This window comes from Nyctibius grandis, chromosome 1 (assembly GCF_013368605.1).
Source record: "Nyctibius grandis isolate bNycGra1 chromosome 1, bNycGra1.pri, whole genome shotgun sequence".
NCBI classification, from domain to species: Eukaryota; Metazoa; Chordata; class Aves; order Nyctibiiformes; family Nyctibiidae; genus Nyctibius; species Nyctibius grandis.
Genome location: NC_090658.1, coordinates 92,042,370 through 92,066,017, shown reverse-complemented (window position 1 = coordinate 92,066,017; position 23,648 = coordinate 92,042,370). Strand labels below are relative to the sequence as shown.

At 40.2% G+C, this 23,648-nt stretch overlaps 1 protein-coding gene across 2 annotated transcripts in view; it reads left to right on the top strand.

Moving 5' to 3' along the window:
• Positions 1-18,496, top strand: part of CYB5R4 (cytochrome b5 reductase 4) — a 46,876-nt gene extending 28,380 nt beyond the window's left edge. For both annotated transcript variants that reach the window (XM_068402421.1, XM_068402410.1), the window contains 6 exons: positions 8,070-8,210; positions 9,393-9,545; positions 10,197-10,347; positions 15,434-15,520; positions 16,907-17,071; positions 17,890-18,496. In XM_068402421.1, the coding sequence (XP_068258522.1) occupies positions 8,070-8,210; positions 9,393-9,545; positions 10,197-10,347; positions 15,434-15,520; positions 16,907-17,071; positions 17,890-17,944 (752 nt within the window). In that variant the 3' untranslated portion in view covers positions 17,945-18,496. The remainder of the gene's footprint in view (positions 1-8,069; positions 8,211-9,392; positions 9,546-10,196; positions 10,348-15,433; positions 15,521-16,906; positions 17,072-17,889) is intronic.
• The last annotated feature ends 5,152 nt before the right edge of the window (positions 18,497-23,648 follow it).

The following is a 23,648-nucleotide window of genomic DNA, read 5'->3' as shown; positions in this document are numbered from 1 at the left end:
CTCTGTGGTCGTGTTTGTAATCCAGAATATCTGGGAATAGCAAAATGTTTGGGGTAATAATGCTACAATAAGAAAACTGCAGTACAGATAACTTATTTGGAAAATAATAATTTATTAGAATAATTACTGAAATACTAAAAGTGGTCCTTAAATGACTCTTAGAGAACACTGGGGAAGGAGAATGGACAGGTTAGCTTATTGAGACCCTCTCAAGCTCTTTTTTTTTTGGTTTGTGTTTTTTTTGGTTTTTTGTTTTTTTGTTTTTTTTTAAGTCCAGCAATTAGTGTCTGTTCTCGAACTGTAGCCCTAGTTAAGGATAAAGTTCAGCCAGTCTTACTGACTTGGGCTTCCCTTTAGTGGTGGTGTTGGAGGTAAGAGCAAGGAAGCAATGGTAGTGGTCACTTGAGCTGCAACAATGCCTAGAATTTCCTTTACATTTTGTCTTGCATTTAATGAAGACTTCACTGGAAACTTGCATAAGCCCTTTGTCAGGCAAGACTCACTTAAGAAGAGTTGTTGTGTTGACTGTTGTTGTTGTGTTCGACCAGTCCTGTTTAACATCTTTGACGGCGACATGGACAGTGGGATTGAGTACGCCCTCAGCAAGTCTGCTGACGACACCAAGCTGTGTGGTGCAGTCGACACGCTGGAGGGAAGGGATGCCATCCAGAGGGACCTTGACAGGCTTGAGAGCTGGGCCTGTGCAAACCACATGAAGTTCAACAAGGCCAAGTGCAAGGTCCTGCATGTGGGTCGGGGCAATCCCAAGCACAAATAAAGGCTGGGTGGAGAATGGATGGAGAGCAGCCCTGAGGAGAAGGACTTGGGGGTGATGGTTGACGAGAAGCTCAACATGAGCTGGCAACGTGCACTTGCAGCCCAGAAGGCCAATCGTATCCTGGGCTGCATCAAAAGAAGTGTGGCCAGCAGGTCAAGGGAGGTGATTCTGCCCCTCTACTCCACTCTTGTGAGACCCCACCTGGAATACTGCATTCAGCTCTGGAGCCCCCAACATAAGAAGGACATGGAGCTGTTGGATCGAGTGCAGAGGAGGGCCACGAAGATGATCAGAGGGCTGGAGCACCTCTCCTATGAAGAGAGGCTGAGACAGTTGGGGCTCTTCAGCCTGGAGAAGAGAAGGCTCCAGGAAGACCTCATAGCAGCCTTCCGGTATCTGAAAGGGGCCTACAGGAAAGTGGGAGAGGGACTTTTTACAAGGGCAAGTAGTGACAGGCTGAGGGGGAATGGTTTTAAACTGAAAGAGGGTAGATTTAGATTAGATATTAGGAAGAAATTCTTTCCTGTGAGGGTGGTGAGACACTGGAACAGGTTGCCCAGAGAAGCTGTGGCTGCCCCCTCCCTGGCAGTGTTAAAGGCCAGGCTGGATGAGACTTTGAGCAACCTGGTCTGGAGGAAAGGTGTCCCTGCCTGTGGCAGAGGGGTTGGAACTAGATGATCTTTAAGGTCCCTTCCAACCCAAACTATTCTATGATTCTATGATTCTATGACTCGAGAAAGAATTTTGGCTGACTTCAGGATTTAGGCCATGTACAAGTGATGTATACTTGTAACAGATTTTCTGGTAGTCCATTCCTGCTCAAAAGAGAACCAGCATGTGTTTGTAGTCAGGAAGTAAAGCAGCATCTGCTGCTGCAGTGGCAAAATGGAAAAGATCAAGGTGCTTCTACTTCTATTAAAACCTAAAGAAATATTAGAATCACAGACTAACTCAGTTGAAAGGGACCTCTGGAAGTCATCTGGTCTGACGTCTTGCTCAAAGCTGTCCAGTCAAAGTTTGAATATCTCCAAGGACAGAGACTCTGGCAGACTCTGACCTGTGTGAGGTATGAACAGGTCAACGACCTGATCTCCTTGGTGGCCCTACTCAAGGAGGAGGTGGAAAGGTTAAGGAGTACAAGAGCATCCCAGGAAGAGGATGGTGGGCAGTGCTGTTCCCTGCCTGTCCTGGGGAAAACGGACAGGCCTAATGCTCCCCGGGTAGTGGAGGATCCTCTTCCTCCTCCACAAGGAGCAGGAGGAGACCTAGGGGATGGGGGGGAATGGAGGCAGGTCCCTGCTCGGGGTGGCAGGCGAATCCCATCCCGACCTTCCTCCCCTCCCCACGTCCCCCTGCAGAATAGGTGTGAGGCGCTGGAGCCTGAGCGTCTTCCTGAGTGTCAGGAAGACACAAATCTACGTGAAAGATCCTCTATGGGGCTATGTAAACAGAACCAACCAAGTAAGAGGGTTGCAACCAGCTCCAAAAAGGAGAAAAGAAAAGTAATTGTTATAGGCGACTCCCTGCTAAGGGGAACGGAGGGCCCCATATGCAGGCCAGACCCGACTCACAGGGAAGTCTGCTGCCTCCCTGGGGCTCGGGTAAGGGATGTTGCCAGGAGGATTCCTCAACTGGTGAGGCCCTCTGACTACTACCCACTATTAGTATTCCAGGTGGGTAGGGATGAGATTGAAGAGAGAAGTCCCAGGGCAATCAAAAGGGACTTCAGGGCCCTGGGGCGTTTGGTAAAGGGAGTAGGTGCGCAGGTGATACACTCTTCAATTCCTTTGGTATTTGGTGAAAATAGGGAAAAGACTATGAAAGTACAACAGATTAATATGTGGCTAAGAGACTGGTGCCGGAGGTGGGATTTTGGGTTCTTTGACCACGGGGTGGCTTTCATGGCACCAGGCCTGCTTATGCCGGATGGGGAACAGCTGAGTCAGAAGGGGAAAAGGGTTATGGCCCAGAAGTTGGCAGGGCTGATCAAGAGGTCTTTAAACTAGGTTCGATGGGGGAGGGGGATAAGACCAGGGCAGCCACAAATGAACCTAGGGGTGACAGGCCTGTGTCAGGGGCAAGGCCGCTAGCCCAGCTGAAGTGCGTTTACACCAGTGCACGCAGTATGGGCAACAAACAGGAAGAGCTAGAGGCCACTGTACAGCAGGAAGGTTATGATGTGGTTGCCATCACAGAAACATGGTGGGATGACTCTCATAACTGGAGTGCTGCTATGGATGGCTGTAAGCTCTTTAAGAGGGACAGGCGAAGCAGGAGAGGCGGTGGGGTAGCGCTATATGTTAGGGAGTGCTTGGACTGTGTTGAAATTGAGGAAGATGGTGAGGATGACAAGGTTGAATGTTTATGGGTGAAGATCAGGGGGAAGGTCAGCAGGGTGGACGTTACGGTGGGAGTCTGTTCTAGACCACCCAACCAGGATGAGCAGGCGGACGAGGCGTTTTACAAGCGGCTGTCAGAAGCCGCCCCGTCACCGGCCCTTGTTCTCGTGGACGACTTCAACTTGCCGGATGTCTGCTGGAAATACAACATGGCAGAGAGGAAGCAATCTAGGAGATTCCTAGAATGTGTGGAGGACAACTTCCTCATGCAAGTGGTAAATGAGCCCACTAGAGGAGGGGCCCTGCTTGACCTGTTGTTTGTGAACAGAGAAGGACTAGTGGGAGATGTGAGGGTCGGTGGCCGTCTTGGGAGTAGCGACCACGAAATGTTAGAGTTTTCGATAGTGGGGGAAGTAAGGAGGGGCAAGAGTAGAACTTCTGCCTTAGATTTCCGGCGGGCAGACTTTAGCCTGTTTAAGAGGCTGGTGGACCGAGTCCCTTGGGAATCGGTCCTGAAGGGCAAAGGAGTCCAGGAAGGCTGGACATGCTTCAGAAGGGAATTGCTAAATATTCAGGAGCAGGCTGTCCCAGTCTGTAGGAAGGCAAGCCGTCGGGGAAAAAGACTGGCCTGGTTAACCAGGGAACTTAGACTAGAACTTAAGGAAAAAAAGAGAGCCTACTTGCTCTGGAAGAAGGGTCGGGTAACTTGTGAGGTCTATAGGGACGTGGCCAGGTCGTGTAGGGAGAAGATTAGAAGGGCCAAAGCTCAATTAGAGTTCGATTTGGCTGCTACAGTCAAAGATAACAAAAAAAGCTTTTACAAATACATCAACAGCAAAAGGAGGGTCAAGGAGAGCCTCCACCACTTGCTGAATGAGGAGGGTAGTGCAGTGTCAGGGGATGAGGAAAAGGCAGAGGTGCTCAATGCCTTCTTTGCCTTGGTCTTTAATGTCAAGATTGGTTGTCCTCAGGAGACTCGGCCCCCAGAGCCTGAAGTTAGGGACAGGGGGCTGTGTGAACCTCCCATGATCCAGGAGGAGACGGTTAGTGACCTGCTGTGCCAGTTGGACACCTACAAGGCTATGGGCCCGGATGGGATTCACCTCAGAGTAATGAAGGAACTGGCAAATGAACTTGCCAAACCACTCTCGATTATCTACCGGCAGTCCTGGTTAACTGGAGAAGTTCCAGCTGACTGGAAATTAGCAAATGTAACGCCCATCTAGAAGAAGGGTCGGAAGGATGATCCAGGGAACTATAGGCCTGTCAGCCTGACCTCGGTGCCAGGCAAGGTGATGGAAAAGATCATCCTGAGTGCCATTACACGGCACATGCAGGACAATCGGGGCATCGGGGCCAGCCAACATGGATTCATGAAAGGCAGGTCCTGCTCGACCAACCTGGTCTCCTTCTATGACAAAGTGACCCACTTAGTAGATGAGGGCAGGGCTGTGGATGTAGCCTATCTAGACTTCAGTAAGGCATTTGACACTGTCTCCCACAGCATCCTCCTGGACAAACTGGCTGCCCGGGGCTTGGATGGGTGGACTCTTAAATGGGTTAAAAACTGGCTGGATGGCCGAGCCCAGAGAGTGGTGGTGAATGGGGCAAAGTCCAGCTGGCGGCCGGTCACTAGCGGTGTTCCCCAGGGCTCAGTTCTGGGGCCGGTGCTGTTCAATATCTTTATAGATGATCTAGACGTAGGGATTGAGTGCACCCTCAGCAAATTTGCAGATGACACCAAGCTGGGTGGGAGTGTCGATCTGCTGGAGGGTAGGAAGGCCCTTCAGAGGGATCTGGACAGGTTAGATAGATGGTCTGAGACCAACGGCATGAGGTTCAACAAGAACAAGTGCCGGGTCTTACACTTTGGCCACAACAACCCCATGCAGCTCCACAGGCTGGGGGAAGAGTGGTTAGAAAGCGGGCCAGTGGAAAGAGACCTGGGGGTGCTGATCGACAGCCGGCTAAACATGAGCCAGCAGTGTGCCCAGGTGGCCAAGAAGGCCAATGGCATCCTGGCCTCTATTAGGAATAGTGTAGCCAGCTGGTCTAGAGAAGTGATCGTCCCTCTGTACTCGGCACTGGTGAGGCCGCACCTTGAGTACTGTGTCCAGTTCTGGGCCCCACACTTCAAGAATGATGTTGAGGTGTTGTAGCGAGTCCAGAGGAGGGCGACCAAGCTGGTGAAGGGTCTGGAGGGTCTGACCTACGAGGAATGGCTGAGGGAGCTGGGGTTGTTTAGCCTGGAGAAGAGGAGGCTCCGAGGTGACCTTATTGCAGTCTACAACTACCTGAAGGGAGGTTGTAGTGAAGTGGGAGTTGGCCTCTTCTCCCGGGCAACTAGCGGTAGGACAAGAGGACATAGCCTCAAGCTTTGCCAGGGGAGGTTCAGGTTGGACATCAGGAAGAATTTCTTTACAGAAAGGGTTATTAGACATTGGAATGGGCTGCCCAGGGAGGTGGTGGAGTCACCATCTCTGGATGTGTTTGAGAAAAGACTGGACATGGCACTTAGTGCCATGGTCTAGTTGAAATGGTGGTGTCAGGGCAATGGTTGGACTCGATGATCCCTGAGGTCTCTTCCAACCTGATTGATTCTGTGATTCAGCCTGCCCCAGTGTTTGACCAGACCATCCTCATGGTGACGCCTAGTTGGAATTCCCTGAGTTGCAGCCTATGTCCTTTGCATCTCATCCTGTTTCATGAGTAGCTCAGCTATTTATGGTAGTGACTTGAGTATTTTTCAATAACATAAGAAAAAGAGGGGAGAAGAAATGTTACTTCACTGAAATGGCTTCAATACAGAAAGTGTTGTTAGAATAGTGTCATGCTCAAGTATTCTCATATATGAACTTGTCAAATTTTGAGAGGCTTGACGTGAAAATATTCAGTGGAAGTGGTTATAAACTTTACACTGAAAATAGTAAATGGCATGGTGGGATTGTTGTAAGGAAGAGGCTGCTTCTCTCTGCTTTTTTTTTTTAGCTTGTTTTGGAAGTACGAAGTTTCGATAGTGCTGCTTATGGGATTTTGTTGCTTGCCTTTTTTTTTTTTTTTAATTCTTTGCTGTGCTGAGCTTCTAGTATCTTATAGCCCATGAAACTTCCCTTGAGTTACAGACCTGTTTAAGTAGCGTGGTACTATCATCACGCTGATATTTCAGGTTAGAGCTAAAATACTGCAGTGCTGAAACAAAGGCTTAGCTGAAAAATGCTCTTCTAAAGGTAGGAGAGGAAAAATGATTTCTGGTCATCTTCAGTTTACACCTCCGGTTTTGTATCTAAATTTCTACAATATGCTGTCACTCGCCTTATGCGCGGCAATTATTATTCCCATCACTGTTTTAGGAAAGCTGGGACACTTGTTCCCAAGTAGTCAAATACTAACCTATGGTGGCAGTGGCAACGGGCCTATGTCAGTTAATAAAATATTATAGTTGAGAGTTGAGGAATACCTTCCTATATTTGGCATTTGTTGCTAAATTAACCTTTGTAAGCATGTTTCTTTCCAGAGTGAAAGCTACTAAGTGGTTGTTTTTGCATCCCTGCCCTCTGTTCTTTGAAGTACTTCTTCCTTGCTGCTTCACCCCTGCTTACGTTCTGCAGTCTCTGGCTGTAATCAGCAGGGCATAGCCCTCTATTTTGTTGTGTTTTCAAATCCTCTCTTAGACTGTGAAGTGATGTAATCCTGCAGATTACATAGATCAGGATGGCTGCTTAGGTAAAATGGGTGCAGGTCTGAGAGCTTTGCCACAGAGATCATTTTCAGTGTAAGTGATAGGTTATTGCATCTGCGGTAGCAGAGGCAGAGTAAATGGCTTATCTTGCTCTGAGCCCATTGCAGCTTTAGGGAAAACACATTGCTTTAAACTTCCATAAGGTATTGGTGAAACTGTTTTATTTCCCTTTTGTCCCTGAACAAAGCTAAATATTGTGGGGTGTTCCTTCTCTTTTCCCCCACTGTCTTTTATTCCCATTGCTAATAGGAATATACACTGAGATTTTTTTATAGGTATTCTGATTAAGCCGTGTTCTTTCCCTGATTTCTTTCTCAGTGTCTTGAAAAAATTTGGTGGAAGTGCAGACCTTGCGTAGTGATTTTTTTTTTAATGCTTTCTTTTTTTTTTAGCTACCTTTTTGCATAGCGTTTAGTTGATGCACAAATTGAAAAGCACTGTATTTGAAACTCATGTCCTTACCTCAAAACAGCTGTATCAACACAAATTTGTGCTGTACAAATGACCATGTAGTTGATTTAAGTTAAGCATGTGAACATATAACTGGAGTTCCTAATTTCTAGTTAGCCAAAAGGCACCAATTCATGTCTGAAATATTTATTGGTAATGCTAAAGTGTGCATTGCCTATGTAGGCACAGATGTTAGTTTCATTTTGTCCTGTGTAAGCATTTAAGTATTGTGTACTGAAAAATTGTGCAAAGCTATATCAGAAATTCTCCTTGTGCTAGTGGCAGTGAAACTGCAACAATGCAGGATGGTCAGCCCAATAAATATCTGGGATGCTGGGTGGGTTTAGATAGTCTGTTACTGAAGATGGTGGTGCTGTGCCCAGTTTATGTTTCATTTGCATTAACCAAGCTGGTTTTAGTCTGCATCTGTTCATGCTGTAGTTGTATGGTGAATTTAGCGCAGGTGCAATGTAGTACAGGGGGTTCTGCTTTCTGCTAGTATTTGGTGTTTTTCTACTTCTTTCCAGTCAAGGCTGATAACTTACAGATTCAGTCTGTTATAAGCCTAATGTAAGGCTATAAATGAGTCCTTAGTCCAAAATTGGAAAAATAATTATAAGTAATGATACAAGAAGCATCTGTTTATAGTCCTTCTATAACTGTTTATAGTGAAATACATACCTTTCTCTATCTCTTATTAAAGGATGTGTAAGAATAGAAAGACAGATTGAGACTTAAGTAACAAGTAAAACCATGTTTTTAGGACTGTTCTACAGAAAATGCAAATTGGTTTCTAAGAAGGAAGTCACCCACGACACCAAGCTCTTCTGCTTGGTGTTGCCCAAGAGCACACATCTCCGTGTTCCCACTGGACAACATGTTTACCTCAAACAAAACATTGCAGGTAAGAAAAATTGCAAATGTAGCCATGGATATATTAACATAAATCCCTTTTCATAGTCTTGGGAGAATGCCAGGTCCATGGCCACTAATTCTCTTGTTGTGGTTAGAAAGTCTCTGCTTCCAGGATCACAGTCGGCGCTTAATAATGAACTGACTGGATTAATATTGCTGGAAAGCTAACTGTCGAGGTGGCTGGCATTTACTGTTGACCTTCTTGGCACTTCTTTCAACTCTCCCTTTAAAACGTTCTCTCTACTGAAGTAGTGCTGTTCATCTTCGAAGGGGGGGAAGCTCATTGTATATGTGTTATGTATGATTAGTCAGTTCCTTTTATTTTTTTTGGCATGTGGAGTGTAATGCTGCAATTTAGCTTTTTTTTTTCCTTCTTCTGAGGGATTTATAGCAGTCATGGTAACACTACTTTACACGCCAGTTGCATGATATTAATGATAACATGAGGTTGTGAGAGGAATGCATCTTGAAAAGCATTAAGTGCTATTCAAAATTTTGTAAAAGGCGAACTTAAAAAAACAAAATGGGAGATCAAAGAAATATCTGTTTATTTTTTTCAAGGGTACTTTATAAAATTTACATATTAGTGATTAAGCTAGTCACTGTACTTGCATTGCACTATGCATGGTAGAGAGATTTCTCAGAAGAATTTTTAAATACCATTTAATTGCAAACTGGTTTTGCCTCCTCCCTGCTACCTAATTCTTTGCTGGTGTTCAACTCTTGCAATCTTTCTTTCTATCATTATACAATAGCTTTTTGAAATGATAGTGGAAGAAAATATAATCATGTAGTACTGAAAATCTGCTATTTTAATTTAGGAAAAAATCAAGCTGTTGTACTTGGAATTAAATGCAAATGTTTAGATTTTCATGTTCTTTGGGGATGACTCTAGATCTTTTCTTCCAGTGTTTTGAATTGCGAAGTAGTGTAGAACTAACATACTGTACAGTGGCCTGAAGATTTTAATTGGAAGTGGAAGGCTACGGTAATAAGAACTGGTGCAGTGGAAAGTAATGTACTTGCGTAAAAGCGGGTGATGATGTTATTTTTATGGGATATACAGGTTATTTGTTTACCATTTGGTTATTTTGGTATTTGTTTGCAGTAAATTTGCTGGATGTAGAGTACTTTTCATGTTATTTCAGCTGCCTTTTTGTCTTCTGTCTAGGGACAGAGGTAGTAAAACCATACACACCTGTATTGCCTTTTTTGCCACTGGATTTCAAAGAACCATCTCATCATGATGGTGCACATATATATTTAATGATTAAAATTTATTCCTGTGGACTGTTCACACAGGCACTTGACCACCTACAAATTGGTAAGTATATGTTGAGGTTTTTTGTGTTTGATTTTGCAGTGATTGCTTTATCTTTTTCAGATTCACTGTCTGGGTTTTTTGATGTTCTTATTGTTTACCTACTTATACATCGGGACATACTTATAACTTTATTTTTAAACCTTATTCTCCATGCCCCAAATGTATGGGCTTATCCTTACTGTAAGTAGGAGTCGTCCATTACATAAAGCTCTCCTGACTGATCTTCCAAATGTGTTCATGTTTAACTGTTCAGATATGTCAACTGTATCGCACATTATAGTTGATCACTTTGATTGTGTATACTCCAAGAACAACTTTTTGTACTTTTGAATAAAGAGAGCTAGGTCTGTTTTATTGGACTTAAGATGCACTTCCTTTTCTGTTTGATATGGAGGTAGATTTTTAACACTGACTTGGCAAATGTTTGTGTACTCACATAGTGTAAAATCCATCAAGACAAGACATTTTAATTGAACATCTGTTCTTTTAACAAGAATGATCTTTGTGTGAAATGTATAGTACCTTTCTGAAAGGAGCCCTAATACTACAAAGATGAAAACAATATGAAAGGGCCTTTAAAACATCATAATAATAATTAGCTTGTTTTCATCTCATTAATGTTTACCATTCTATTTTATTTTTTTTATAAAGGAGATTATATTTCTGTCAGCAATCCTGAAGGTAACTTCAAGAAGTCACAGGTTCAAACTTCAGAAGATCTCTTTTTATTGGCAGCAGGCACAGGCTTCACACCAATGGTTAAACTGCTGAATTTTGCTCTGACTGAAGTTAGTTGCCTCTGGTATGTACGCTTCTTATGATTTAACCCCAAGCTAGAGTAATCCATAGGAAGGATGAAATGTAACGGGCAAGCCTCAGTGTTAATAAAACAAATAACAAACTAAAATGTTATGAAGGCATTTTTCTTCAATTTATGCAAAAAGCTGGCATGCTTTAGGGAAGAGTCTTTCAAAGTCCTAGGGAATTGACACATTTGGTTATTGGCTACCATCAAGAAAATGGACTGATTTGCATTTTCATTTTAGTTATCATACAAATGAGCTTACCAAGGAGAAAATCTGAGGGGGTTCTTTTTTGGGTTGTGTTTTTTTGGTTATTTTTTTTGTTTTGTTTTGTTTGTTTTTTTTTTAAACTAGCTTTGCATTTGAGTGCCTTTTTTTTAGAATTGAAATATTTCAATGTAGATACTGTTTTTCTGACTGAGGAGGTTTACAACTGTTTAGTTGTGGCTTCTCTTTAACCTATTCTAATAGCTAGCATACTTTTTTCACCTGTTAAGCAACAGTTACACATTTTTACCAGGTGAGTTCTGATTTTCACAGAAGTGAGACTTATGTAAGCATAGCATTAAGTATATTCAAATGCATAAAAAGGTGTGTATTGCATATGCATTCGGTACTCCACTCGTAAATGCTACAGAAGGAAGCATTACTTGTTCTTGGTCAGATGAACAGGTTGTTTTGGCCCCTTACGTCCTTCAGAAACCCAGAACTAGTACTTCTGCTTGATATGATTGTCCATTTACAACTGCAAGAGAGTATACAATAGCTCAACTTTAAAAGTAAATGCAAAGAGTTACTGTAGGGTCATACTTTGATAGAGATGAGGTGTGCTTGCATTGCTTTTAGGAAAAATCTTCCTCTAGAATCATGTCTTGCAGAATTTCTTAGCAGATTACATTTTTGTCAATGTGAACTATTGTAATTTGGGAGAGTATAAAAATGAAAAAATGCCTGAACTGTATTTTCTTTAAAGCTGTTACAGAGGAGAGTTCAACAGACTTGCTACTGTTTCCCTGTACCTTTGAATTTGGACTCTTGTAATGGAGATTAATTTCTACTACTGAGTTTTATTCAATATAAGCACAGGATGTTTTGGTTCATTATGTCTTTATGAAGCACATTTTGAAACAACAGAGAGAGATTAAGTGGACACTGGTCTTCATAGTAAAGCTAAAAAGGATGACATGTACTGCAGAAATCTGTTTCTAGAAAAAAAATCTAAACCCAGACGTTATTTGTGTATTGTTTATTGTCCAGCAGTTACATATAATCCTATTTTGTGAGCAGAGAGACTGTGTACTGTTTGGCTCTTTCCAAAGCGTCTTGTTTTGTCAGTAGTGAATAGCATGTGGCTGGCTGGCTTTGTGAATCCAAAAGATAAATCTGCCATCTGACAAAATGTTTGGGAAGCACTACTAAGTGAATTTAGAATACACTTATTATTGTTCTTCTTGAGGGGAAAAGTGGTATGTCAGGTAAAGGTAGCTGTGATAATATGAAAGCAAAACTAAGGACAGCATAGTAAAAGATGCAAATCTAGACATTTTATCCATAACCAGAATAAACAGAGTAGATAATGTGTGAAAGACTACTACTGCACGGATAGTGTTTGTATCTACTCTGTCCTTGAAAGATGACCAGTGTGGCTTATTTTCACTCTCTTCAGCACAATTTCTTGCGGGAACTCAATGCTCACAGTTAGCTTAGGGTGCAGCAACATCTGTTTTCTTACTAGTCGAAGTAAATGGATTTTTCCTTCTCGCCGTGGAAGCTTGTTAGGCACTGGAGTGACTTGATCTGGTACAGGTTCTGTTTATATGCAGACACTTAAAGCTTGGTTTTTCTGACTGCTCTAGGCAACTTATATAGAAACTTATAGTTTCTTGGCCTTATATTTGCTCTTTAACCCTCACTTTGTCTTTTAGGAAAATATTACAAGAGTGTCTTTAATATATGTGTATATATATATGTATTTATATGTATTATTTGTATACATGAGATTATATGAAATAATTTGCATAAAATTATCTTACTGCGAAAAGTAATGGTTGCCATAAACTTGGATTGCACATGCTGGAACACGAATTGCAGAAAGCTGAGGAAGGATCTGAGTAATGACGGAGTTGTCGCCTGAGGGTGCAGAAGCAGCCTCTGTCTGTGGTGCTGGCGAGTGCTGCTGAACCTCTGGGGCTGCACTGCAAACGCTGGAGAACCTGCAGCTTCCCTAGGTGGCATTTGCTGTGATGTAACAGGCTTGGGTCATTAGATTTCCATTCTGACTGTCTAGCCAAAGTCTCCCTATTATCTTTTAAATCTGTTATTTCTTGCCTACAGTAAATGTGGAAAACTATTTGTTCTCTTCCTGTCTGCAGTATCCTTTTATGCATGAAGTCATAATAATCTTCCTTCAGTTTTGTTTCTTCTCTTACAGGCCAAATTGTATTTTGCCAAAATTTTAATTTAAAAAGAATATCGGTCCTCTATACTCTTCTTTCCTTTTTAAGATGAGATTTTTTGCTCCTTTTTACTGGTGGTGTATAACTGCAATCAGATGGATATGTTTCTTAAGGAAGACTGAGGCACAAAGGCACTAAGCACTAGGTAGAGGGCTAACATTCTTCGCAAAGTATAGGATGCTTGCAGTCTATTCTTAATTCTCATTAATAGTTATATCTTGTTTTGTCTCCAGCTTCTCATTTGTAAACTACCACTCTGTTCTCATATTCACTTTTAATATCGTGTTCAACTTTCATCATCACTTTTCTGGTTTTGAAGGTGATTTTGTAACTTTTTCTACCTCCTCTTCTTCCTCTGTGTTAAAATCACCTAAGGATCTCTTTAACTTCTCTCCCTATGCAGCTTTCCATAAGACCTTGCATACCAGTTTTTGAGTTTATTAAAACCTGCATCCCTTGTAGTATTACCAGTATGTCAGATTCTCCCTGTTTCCTTCCAAAGAGCTGATTAAGTTTCTCATTTGTCATCTAAACTGCTCTCAGCCAGCTCTTCTCTACTGGTGGGAATCATATCTAAATCTCCACCTCTTCCTTTTAGCTGTTTTCTCCCTCATTTCTAGCAAAACTATTACCAGTTCATTCCAAGTTTTGGGGTTTTCTGTTCTCTTTATAGTGCTGCGTACTGAGCAGTACTGCAGCAGATATATTTATCTTCACTGGGGACCATCAGTAAGGGTTTCTTAAAGCATTAGTCTCCAAATATGCACTTTTAATTGACTTTTTCCCCCACCCGAGTAACACTTGATGCTGTGGTGCACCATGCCAGCTTTGACAGCACTGCATTCTTGAAGTGAGCTTTATTTTCCATGTTTTCAGGGAAACAGGCCCTGGGAAGCATGCAAGGAACCTAGATTTTTGGCACATGCTAGCTTCTGAATAAGTTGATGTTTAGTATTTAAAGATGCAGCATAGCTGATTTGGGGCTGTTTTGTTCTATACCAGGCAAGTTTTCCAAAGCTATTATGTTGTAACTTATTTTGAGTTGTAATGCATCTGGAACTTCTTTCTCTCAATAACACTACTGATGATGTGTATTATATACAACGGTCATACCTCAGCTTTATATTTTGGCAGCAGAAAATGAATGTACTTCTCATAAGTAGAAGATAATCTCTTGTCTTTGGCATCTGATGTAGCTTGTAAGAGGTTTCCTGGTATCTTGAAGTGCTGCCAAACTACAAAAGGGGAAAAGGTTAGAAGTCAGAAAAATGTGGTATCTTCAGACTGGGAGAATATAGTCTTTTAAATTGCAGTTGAATTGGAGATCATGAACTCTCTCTGCAGAAGCCCTAGCACACGGGATGCTCATGCATGAAAGATGGCTCTTTGCAAGGTGCAGAGGATGAGGTGATGGGAATTAATAGTTTTAGCGCAGCATCATATAAACTTACTGTGTCTAGTGCTAGTCTCTTAGAGGCAAGGTCGGCCACATGTAAAAGGGATGCTGGGTAGTGGAGTGCCTTGTTACAGAGCTGGAATTGCAGGACTCTGTGGTTTGCGGGACCAGCAGGCTTAGCTGAGCTTCAGTGGTGGCTCTGACAGGTACCCATGTGGTTCTGCATGCGTTTCTGTCCCAGTGCTCCAGCTTCCTGCAAGTGTGGCACTGAACTGGTGCTTCTGGCACCACAGCAACATGCTCTCTCTGTTCAGAGCTGTGCCTGAGTGGAAAAAAACAACAGTAACTTAAAGCCCTGTGGGGTGCAGTTCAGGAACTGCTTGCATTTGACAGCAGATCTTGTGTCTTACATCACTTGTCCCAAGGTATTAGTCTGTCATGAACAATAAAGGAGAAGTTAGGTTTATGGGGCTTCATCAAATGCGAAATTCTGTTTTATAAAGTCAGTCTTTGTGTTTTACCTCCACTGTAGCGTAAAAATCTGAAGACATAATAGCACTGACCTTAATGACAGATAATTTTTTTTTTTAATGTGGACTATCTGGCAAATATAACGCTTGCAATCAGTAGCTTTTCAGGTAAATAGATTTTCTAAATCAACAAAAAAAGTAGGAATAACATAACCTGGTACAGAGCTGTAGTCTGCTCTTCAAGTTATGAGTTAATTTTCTCTTACTCATATGTGTTTAGATTCCATCTTTATGAAATTAACATTGACATAACCTTCTTGAAATTCCATTTTCACCTCTACAAGGTGGTGTATGTAATATTAAAAAGGTGTACAGAGTTCATGTACCAGCTGTTTATTGAAGTAGTAGTGCTCAAACAATATTGAGAAACCACTAGATAAAACTTGACAAATTATACTGTATTCTCAGTCACGTCTTAGTAGCTTCAAGAGATTTTATTTTTCTTAGGACAGCAGTTTCTGAACTAGAGGTTGCAGACACAGACAGGGTTATGACATGTAGAAGAGAAGTCACAAGTTCAAGAGACTTTCAGGTACAGCAAGAAAGATACTATATTGGGTTAGTGGCAAAAAGATTTGAGGATTGTAGAGTTGCAAAACAAACAAAATGTCAGTAAAAGGCTTCTGTATAATGCAGTAAGTTCTTATTCTTTAACACGTGTTTCAAATACAGAAACAATCTGCAGTTAACTTTTTTTTTTAAGGGCAGTGAAGCTGATCTTCTTCAACAAAACAGAAGATGACATACTGTGGAGAAACCAACTAGAGCAATTAGCTCTTAAAGATGAAAGGTATTTAAAAGTCTGGTGGAGAACTTGTACCATGCCAGTGTATAGAAGAACAAGTCTTGGCGCTTAGACTAACTGTGAAGCTTTAGCACAAAGACAGATCCCAATTCTGGAAACGCTTAGCTAAGAATTTAATGAGCCCTGGGGAGCGGAAGGAGATGTGCCTGATATTGGTCACAGATGCGTAGCAGCAGGCTATGTCATTATGTTCTGTAGCTCCCATAGGAAGCCAGGGAATTGATATGACAGTGTTTAATAGATGTTTATTGGAGACAATATGTTAGATGAGATGATCGTTAAAACTGAGAAGCTTTTTAAAGGTGAAGAAAATTAGCGTTAGCAATAGAAAATACAGATATGCAAAGAGAAGCACAGAAGTGATAGACAAGGGTAGTGTACCCTTGGAGCCACATTTTGAATTTAGAGGAGAGTCATGAAAAGTCTCCTTGGTGTACTTGAGAAAATTATTATCTAGAAATTCGATGTTTATCTAGAAATATCAAGTTTAAATTAGGCCCATTAGTTTCATTTTTACTTACTAATTTTTGCATTTTTTTCCTCAATTACAGTGTAATTATGGATTAAAATGCACTCATGTGTATGTAATGTTAACTTAGTTTAGCAGGCAGTAGTTCTATCAGGACTACTGATAGTATCAGGTTGCTGTTTAATTTCAGTACCCTTGTTTTTATCACTGGATAAGTTGTCACTGCCTGGATTTTACATGGTAGAAGTACGTTTTGTATATGCTTACTTAATTCTTAGTTGAAGTTTTATGAACAAATTCATTTCACTTGTTCCTTCACAACATTGAAGTGAAAAATCAATATTATTTCATGACCTGGTGATGTCTGGCACATTCAAAGCTTCATAGTTTAGACACTGTGCAAATTTACAGTAAAAACCCTTTCTCCCTTTCACTGGGAGCCTCAGATACACAAGTGCTTGTTTTTTACTCAGTAACTATGCTGTTAGTGGGTTTTTTAAAGCAGTTAATCAGTGAAATTGTACTGACATTTTCACAAGTTTGGCTAAGCATTTTTGTTTCACTACTTGTGTATTGAGCTACACCAACATTTATGTGAGTAACGGAACAATAAAATCTGTGCTTTAGAATCTTAATTGGTACTAGCTGTTTTTCTTTGTAAGGTGAAATACACAGCTAAGATTTTTAAGATTGAAAGTTTGGGTTAAGTAATTAAATGCACAATACTGGAGGTGATTTGATTGACTTGATTGGTAGGAAAAACTAGATGTCTGTGAGATCTGATACTGTGCCAATGGGAGCTGAGCAGAACAAGAAAGGAATCACAGGAAACAAAATCTGCATTTTGTGTGGCAGATTTCTCATCGGAGGCAATATTTCTGAAATATTTTTCTGCCTTCCAGGTTTGAGGTTCAATTCATTCTTTCACAACCAACAAAGGACTGGGTGGGTAAACAGGGAAAGATTTCTTCATCTCTTCTCTCTGAGTTTGTGAAAAGAAGCAGAAAAGACTCCAAAGTGCTTATCTGCATCTGTGGTCCAACACCTTTTACAGAACAAGGAGTACAGTGAGTATTTAGAGAACAAGGAATCTTCTAAAATTTCATCACCTAACTAGCTATAGTGTTTCTGATTTTGTAGACTTTCAAAAAAGGCCCTCCATTTTCTGCTTTGTAAGAAACGTTTTTTAATTTTTTTAAAAATGAATTTAAAAAAAGCACCTGGCATCATACTTTAGGAGTACATTTAGTGTGTAGATAAGTAAATATCAGCAATATGCAAATTTCATGAGCTCTAGTAAGTTGTCCAAAACTTTCTAAGAGCATCTCTTTAACAATGACCTTTTTTCCTAAAGGTTTTAAATGCTGCTTTTTAATTTGATGTTCATAGAAAAGTTGTTATAATAAGAAATAATATTTCCCTGTTGGTGTTAGCTTGACAAATTAAGTTATTAAAAGTTCAAAGCAGCTATCCTATCACAAGCACTTCTCTTGATTTTTATTAATGCATTTATTTACGTCTGTACCTAAAACTTTCTCTTGTCCAGCTTCAAAATATTGAACCAATATGGAAATCGCTTGCATTTCTGCAGCCCTACTGAAGTCAAGTGCATGGAGGGTGGAATTAGCCAACCTCTTGAGAAATTTGAGATACTTTAAACGGATATATGTTTTTTTTAGAAATTCTTTCAGTATCCTATAAGATAACGTAGTACATACGAGCTCCTGGGCATGAAATGTTTTCTAAATGTATTTGCAAAGGTAAACTTCATTGTGCATGTCTGAATAAAAACAAGGCAGTGGTGCTGAAGTTACGCTTCATCTGTGCCTGTGTTGGGGTTTGGGTTCCAAATATTAATATTACAAATTTGTTTTTTTACTTTCAGGTATCTGAAGGATCTTGGATACTCCCAGGAAGAGATACATGCTTTTACTGCATAAACACATACGAGGATATCAATGTTTGTATAATTCAATCTTATTTATTTACCTTCATGAATTTAGTTAAGTGAGAAGCAATTTTGTACGACTTGAAATTTCACTCTTGGTACCAAACTGTTTCTTGGAAGAAATACATCTTTGAAAAAATTTTATACTGTGTTTTATCTTGGTTTTGTAAATATTTTTGCTAATCCAGGTTACTAATTTATTGTGGAGGCAAGCAAAAATGTACAGTATATGTTATGTAAGATATTTCCTGTTGTTGGTTTATGAGAATTCTTAAATTTATGACGAGCACTGATTCAAGTTTTGACTTGAAAAGCTTATTATTTCTGACTGTAAAAAGTCTTAAGAGCGATACTGTCTGAAATTAAATATTGCACTGTAACTCAGGTAACCACTTATGGAAAAATGTTCTTTTTCATCTGAAATCTCTATTTGACTTGCAAGTTGATCCAGATACATTTTTGGCTTTGTAAACAAAGAATAGAATTTCCTTTGAAAAAATATAAAAATTTACATAAAATAATAAAAAATAATAATTTTACATTACTTTGTGTAGTTTTGTAAATTTTTTGTATTTTCAGTTTATAATGTCATACAGAAATGTTTGCACAAACTTAGGATGCCAGCTGAGAACTCAGAACAGAGGCACATAGTCTTGGTCTCCCACAAAACTTTCTGTGTGACCTCACTGGTATCAGGCATCCCTTGTCATGAGCCATTCTGAGGGTAAAAACATGACAGCTTGTGGCCTGCAGATACCAGGGTAAGGACTGTAAAAGTACCTAAAAATATTTGACAGGTTCCATTAGTATTAAATGAGGTTATTTGAATCAGTGGGATTTTTTTACTCCATTACTAAAAGTATGTTACCATGAGGCAGTAATCTACTGTCTAATAATAGTTTGGAGAAAAAAGCAGCAAAGCAGCTACTCGCCTTCTACATGTTGTCAGGAATATCTGTAGGCATTGTTTCATATCACATCTAGTACTGTTTGCATCCTCCTGTTGTATTGAATGGGTATTTCTTCCTCTGAAGAAGCCAGACTTGCGGTTGTGGCATTAATACTTCAGCATTCATGAAAAATGTTTTAATAATACCCTTTTAAAAGGTTAAATTGCTGTCTGACAGTGACTGGCTATGCTAAACTCAGCTGTCGTTTCTTTAGTGCCCTCTCATTTATTAGACTTGAAGTTAGAAAAGGGTCTGGTTGTCAGTCGTTGCCTGTAGGTCACAAGTTATTTCAGAAGAGACAGTGGTAGTGTCATCATTTTGTCATCTAGAAGAATCTAAATGTTTTCAGTTACAATTTTGCAATGTATTATTTGGAGATTTGTTCTACCTCTGAACAGGTTTCTCTTCTGCTGAGCAGAAACATCAGTGCTATGCTGGAAAAACAAAGCACTCATTGAATTTTAGCATGTTTTCTGTCACAAATGCAAGACTACTGTGGTGACTGAAAAAATTACATTTTGGTGTTAATGACTAAACCTTACATCTTCCATAGGATACTAAGGAATTTCTCATGTTCCTGTCATCCAAGATGTAATGGGATAGTCTCCTGTGTAAAGGAATTTCATTAATTGCTTCCCTCTCGGGCTTTTTGGTTTTAATGGGTTACTTTGCCAATATCTTGCCCTTTTTGCTTTGATTGTTTTTATCTGCCTTTATCCAGAAGGACAAAAGAAAGTGTTTTGGATAAGTAGCTGTTATGACACAGTACATCAATGACTTTATCCTTTGCCTTAGGACATAGGCCATATTTGTCAATAGATGATGACTTCTCGAAGGCTTCGTGCAGTCCAGGTGGCGATCATGGATATGGAACTACTTCAGAGTAGGTCTAGAAGCTTGTACAGTTAGTGTGCATCCCCTTTGCTTTCTGAAAGTTTATTTCCAGTCTGGTTACTAGTGGTAATTGCTGTTTACAGTTGCAGCTTGAAGGAAGTTGTGCTCTTGGAGACTTTAGGACTGTCATTCTAAAGCAAGGAAGACCCTGATATGATTGGTTGTGTTAAGTGTCATAAGGCATGTGGATCTTAAATACAAAGCAAGAAAAGCAACCAAATTGGTAGCTGCCCTTGCAAGTCCCACCAGATGTTGAGTGCAGAGGTGTTCTGCTGTGGTGGTTCTTCCAGGTCAGATCTTTATGGGGTTGGAGTAAACTTCCTGGATCTTGGGCTGCATCTGTCCACAGGGGAAAGAGGAGTCTATTTCCAGGGCTTGTTGAAACTGTATTTTTCCTGGCAATATTAATACTCAGTCAAAAACTGAGTAATACTGAGATGCTGATGTTACTGATGAGAAGCAAAAGACGACTGTGACAGGCAAAAGAGACATCCTTGGAGGTCTCAATATGCAAATTTTTTACCTTTGAAAACTTTTGGATGGTTGCTGTTGGTAGGTAGTTTCTGATTCATTCATTGTTAGTCACTGGCAAGCACTGAATTCAGAAGTGTTTCTGTTTGTAATAAAAATGGAATATCTAAATCTGGCCTAGTAAAGTGGAGAGGCTGGAGATTCCTGCACGAGATCATCCATGAATCAACATGAAGTTACCATTTGGACCAGTGCACTGTGGTGGGGGAGAGAAAAAGGCTGGTGATCCTGAGGTGTGTAGGTGTGTACATGTTGAGCATTGAATAGTGGGTGAGTGTTTCTGCTTGCTTTTAAGATGATTAAATAGACTTGCCAAATTGTCTATTTTAAGTAATACAGAACTAGTATTCCTATGCAGACCTTCATACTTCGGTATTTTGACTGTCACAAATTGTAATCCATTAGGGTGGGTAACTTAATTTATTCTTTTTTTTGTTGAAGCGGAGGGGTTTTTTTTAATGTATCTGCACTACAATTGTGTTGTGGTGGCATCTAGTTCTCAACAAGTACCTAAGGTTATCTTGCAACTTCTGGTGGTCACATTCTATGGGGTTTTTTTGTTACAGAGAAAGAGATCAATACTTTCTGGAAGTTAAAAAAAATTACATACGTATATCCAATATTTGTAACTGATGTTTCCCGAGCTAGACTGTCAGCCTGTGGTGTGTAAGTTTTTAAGAATTTGCACATCTCTAGGGATGCAACATGTTATTTTCCCAAAAAATGGGTTTTTTGTCCTCTACTGGTACAACTTTCAGTTCTTCAGCATTAGTGCAGTGACTTGCCTTGGTGAAATTGAATGAATCTTCCCATAAGCTTTCAGTTGGTTAAACAGTAAGTTTGTGCTCAACAAAATGATGCACTACCCAGCTTCTGTTGAAGCTGGCCTGCAGATTCAGAGTTACTGAATGGGAAGAGGAGAGAGGGAAGAGGCTCTCACGTGCTGTGCAGAGATTGATGAGAGAAGAGCTACATTTTCCTAGGAGATAAGACTAAAAGTGGTAGATGACATCAGAAGAATATTCTCCTATTACTTGGTTAATGTCATACAAACACTCTTGAATTGATGCTCTGTGCCATCTCTGGATGGTATTTCACCAGGAAACAAACCCTTTTTAGTTTTCCGAAAGGAAATTTGAAACATTTATCAAAGGCACTGGCTTAATTACTGTGTTGTCAGGGTCAAACAGGGAACTCGTATGGAAAATCATTTATGGGGAAAAAGGGACCTCTGCAGTCTCCCAGCTCTTTGGAACATATTCTTGGATGAACTCTTCATGTGATTTGTTACGTTTGCAGCTGTAGATATATACAGGAGCTTGAAGAAGCAAATACTTTAGTACAGTATATTAATAAGTCTGCCAAGAGACTATTCATTAAATATTTAAGTTTGTCCACACATGAGAAACATGAAAAATACAATAGTTAATACAGTGTTTATGTTGCATTTTGTTGTTGAAGATATGCAGATTGAAATCCCAATTATACATTGTAATGTGTTACTAAGACTGTTTTGCAGCTAGCTGCTGCATGCTTTCGCTATCATGAAAAGGGATGATAAATTGTAACAATTATTTCCAGTTGTATTTTTAAAACCTCAGCTTCTTGGGTTTTGTTGCCTTTAGTAAATGTGAGGAAGACAATTGCTTATGGGAAAATCCAGTTTGCAGATACATCAGTTCTAGTTCTGGAATACTTTACATATTCAAAGACTGATTAAAACAAGGTCAGAGGAGGCAACATGAAGGGGTGTAGTTGATCAGGTCTCTGCTGCTGCTCAGGGAGATGTTTGTATGTTCATTAAGAGACAATTGTTTATAGAAAAGCATCCCTAACAAAACCACCCAGTAAATACAAGGGATTTGAAGAATGCAATATTCAGTAGGTCTTCATTAACAACAACAACAACAACAAAAAAAACATTCTAATGTTTTGTTTACACAGTGTTTGTTATTTCACTGCATCAGTCATTCCATCTCTTCTGGAGGAGATTTGTTACATAGTAAGGTGGGAAAATTTCCTCTGTTGTCTCCTCCTGTGTGTTTTTTTTTTTTTTTTTCTGAGTGAAACTGATTTTGGGGAGAAGCCACAGAAACGTGCATGTAGGTGTATCTTTTTTCATACTAGCCCTTAGCTGCTTTTCTAGAAAAATCCCTGCATTACAAAACTGTGCAACACCCATCTTATTGTAAAAGATGATCATAAATTCTATGCATCAGTGACCCCCTAACATCAGTGGCTCACGTTACATGCAGTTGAAATAAACAGTTTCTTCTCCCTCACAAGAAGGTATATTATCAATGTCTTGGAAATACGTCTTCTGCCTTTTACATCAGACTGCTGCATCCTGATTTTGCAGTTTTAAAACCAACCAACCAAAACCAAACTAAAACATAAACCCACCACACCGATTTGTGGAAGTTACACCCACAACATCTGCACATGAAATCACAATTTGAGTGGGAATTTTCAGAAACAAACTATTTTTTATGAACTCACTATCTCATAAAATGCTGTTGTAGAAGACTGATGCATTTCCCCTCTCTCATTCTTCTCTTGCAGATAGATCTGTAATGTGGCTCTTTGAGCTGCATGGTTTGGAAAAAGGAGAATAGTCCCCAAATGTTTCCATTCCACCTACAGTCTTCATTGTTCTGACCTTGTCAAGGATGTTATCCCTACAGTGATCCCTTCTAGACCACTTCAGGAGGACCTTTTTAAGCATGGCATTCTACATTTCCAAGTGGGGAAAATATCTATTTAAGCATTTTTGCAATGATTGAAGTCCAGATCACTTCCAAGTGTGTAGTTGAGAGCAGTCATAATTTGACATCTGTAGTGGAGGGACACTTGTTTCCAAGTTCCAGAGTGGACTTTCTGGTGAGATGAGCAGAGTTGCTTGTTTCCTGCAAGATAGGCTCTCAAAACTTCAGGCACTCTGAGGATTTTAAAGATGTAATTTAGGATGAATTGTCATATTTCTAAAAGCCTCTGATTCCCTTTGAAGTTTTGAATAGATCTGTTATTACTCACAACTTGCTCTGCACGAGTAGCTTAGCAACAAATGGCCATTTGACATGATTTCAACTTTCTAATCTAGATATGATACTATTTGTTAAAAGTAGCTGAAGTGTAACTTCAAGTTTTACTTATATTGTTCTAATACTTGAAAGACTTGTTGCAGATTATAAATTTTATAATAAATTCCTGAAGTGACGGACATCAAGCTGAACATCTAATATCAAGGCTAATTTATATTAACAAGTGAAAATGCTTTTTTTTTGAAGGCAGCGATGCTCGTGGTCTGCCTGTTTGCATTAC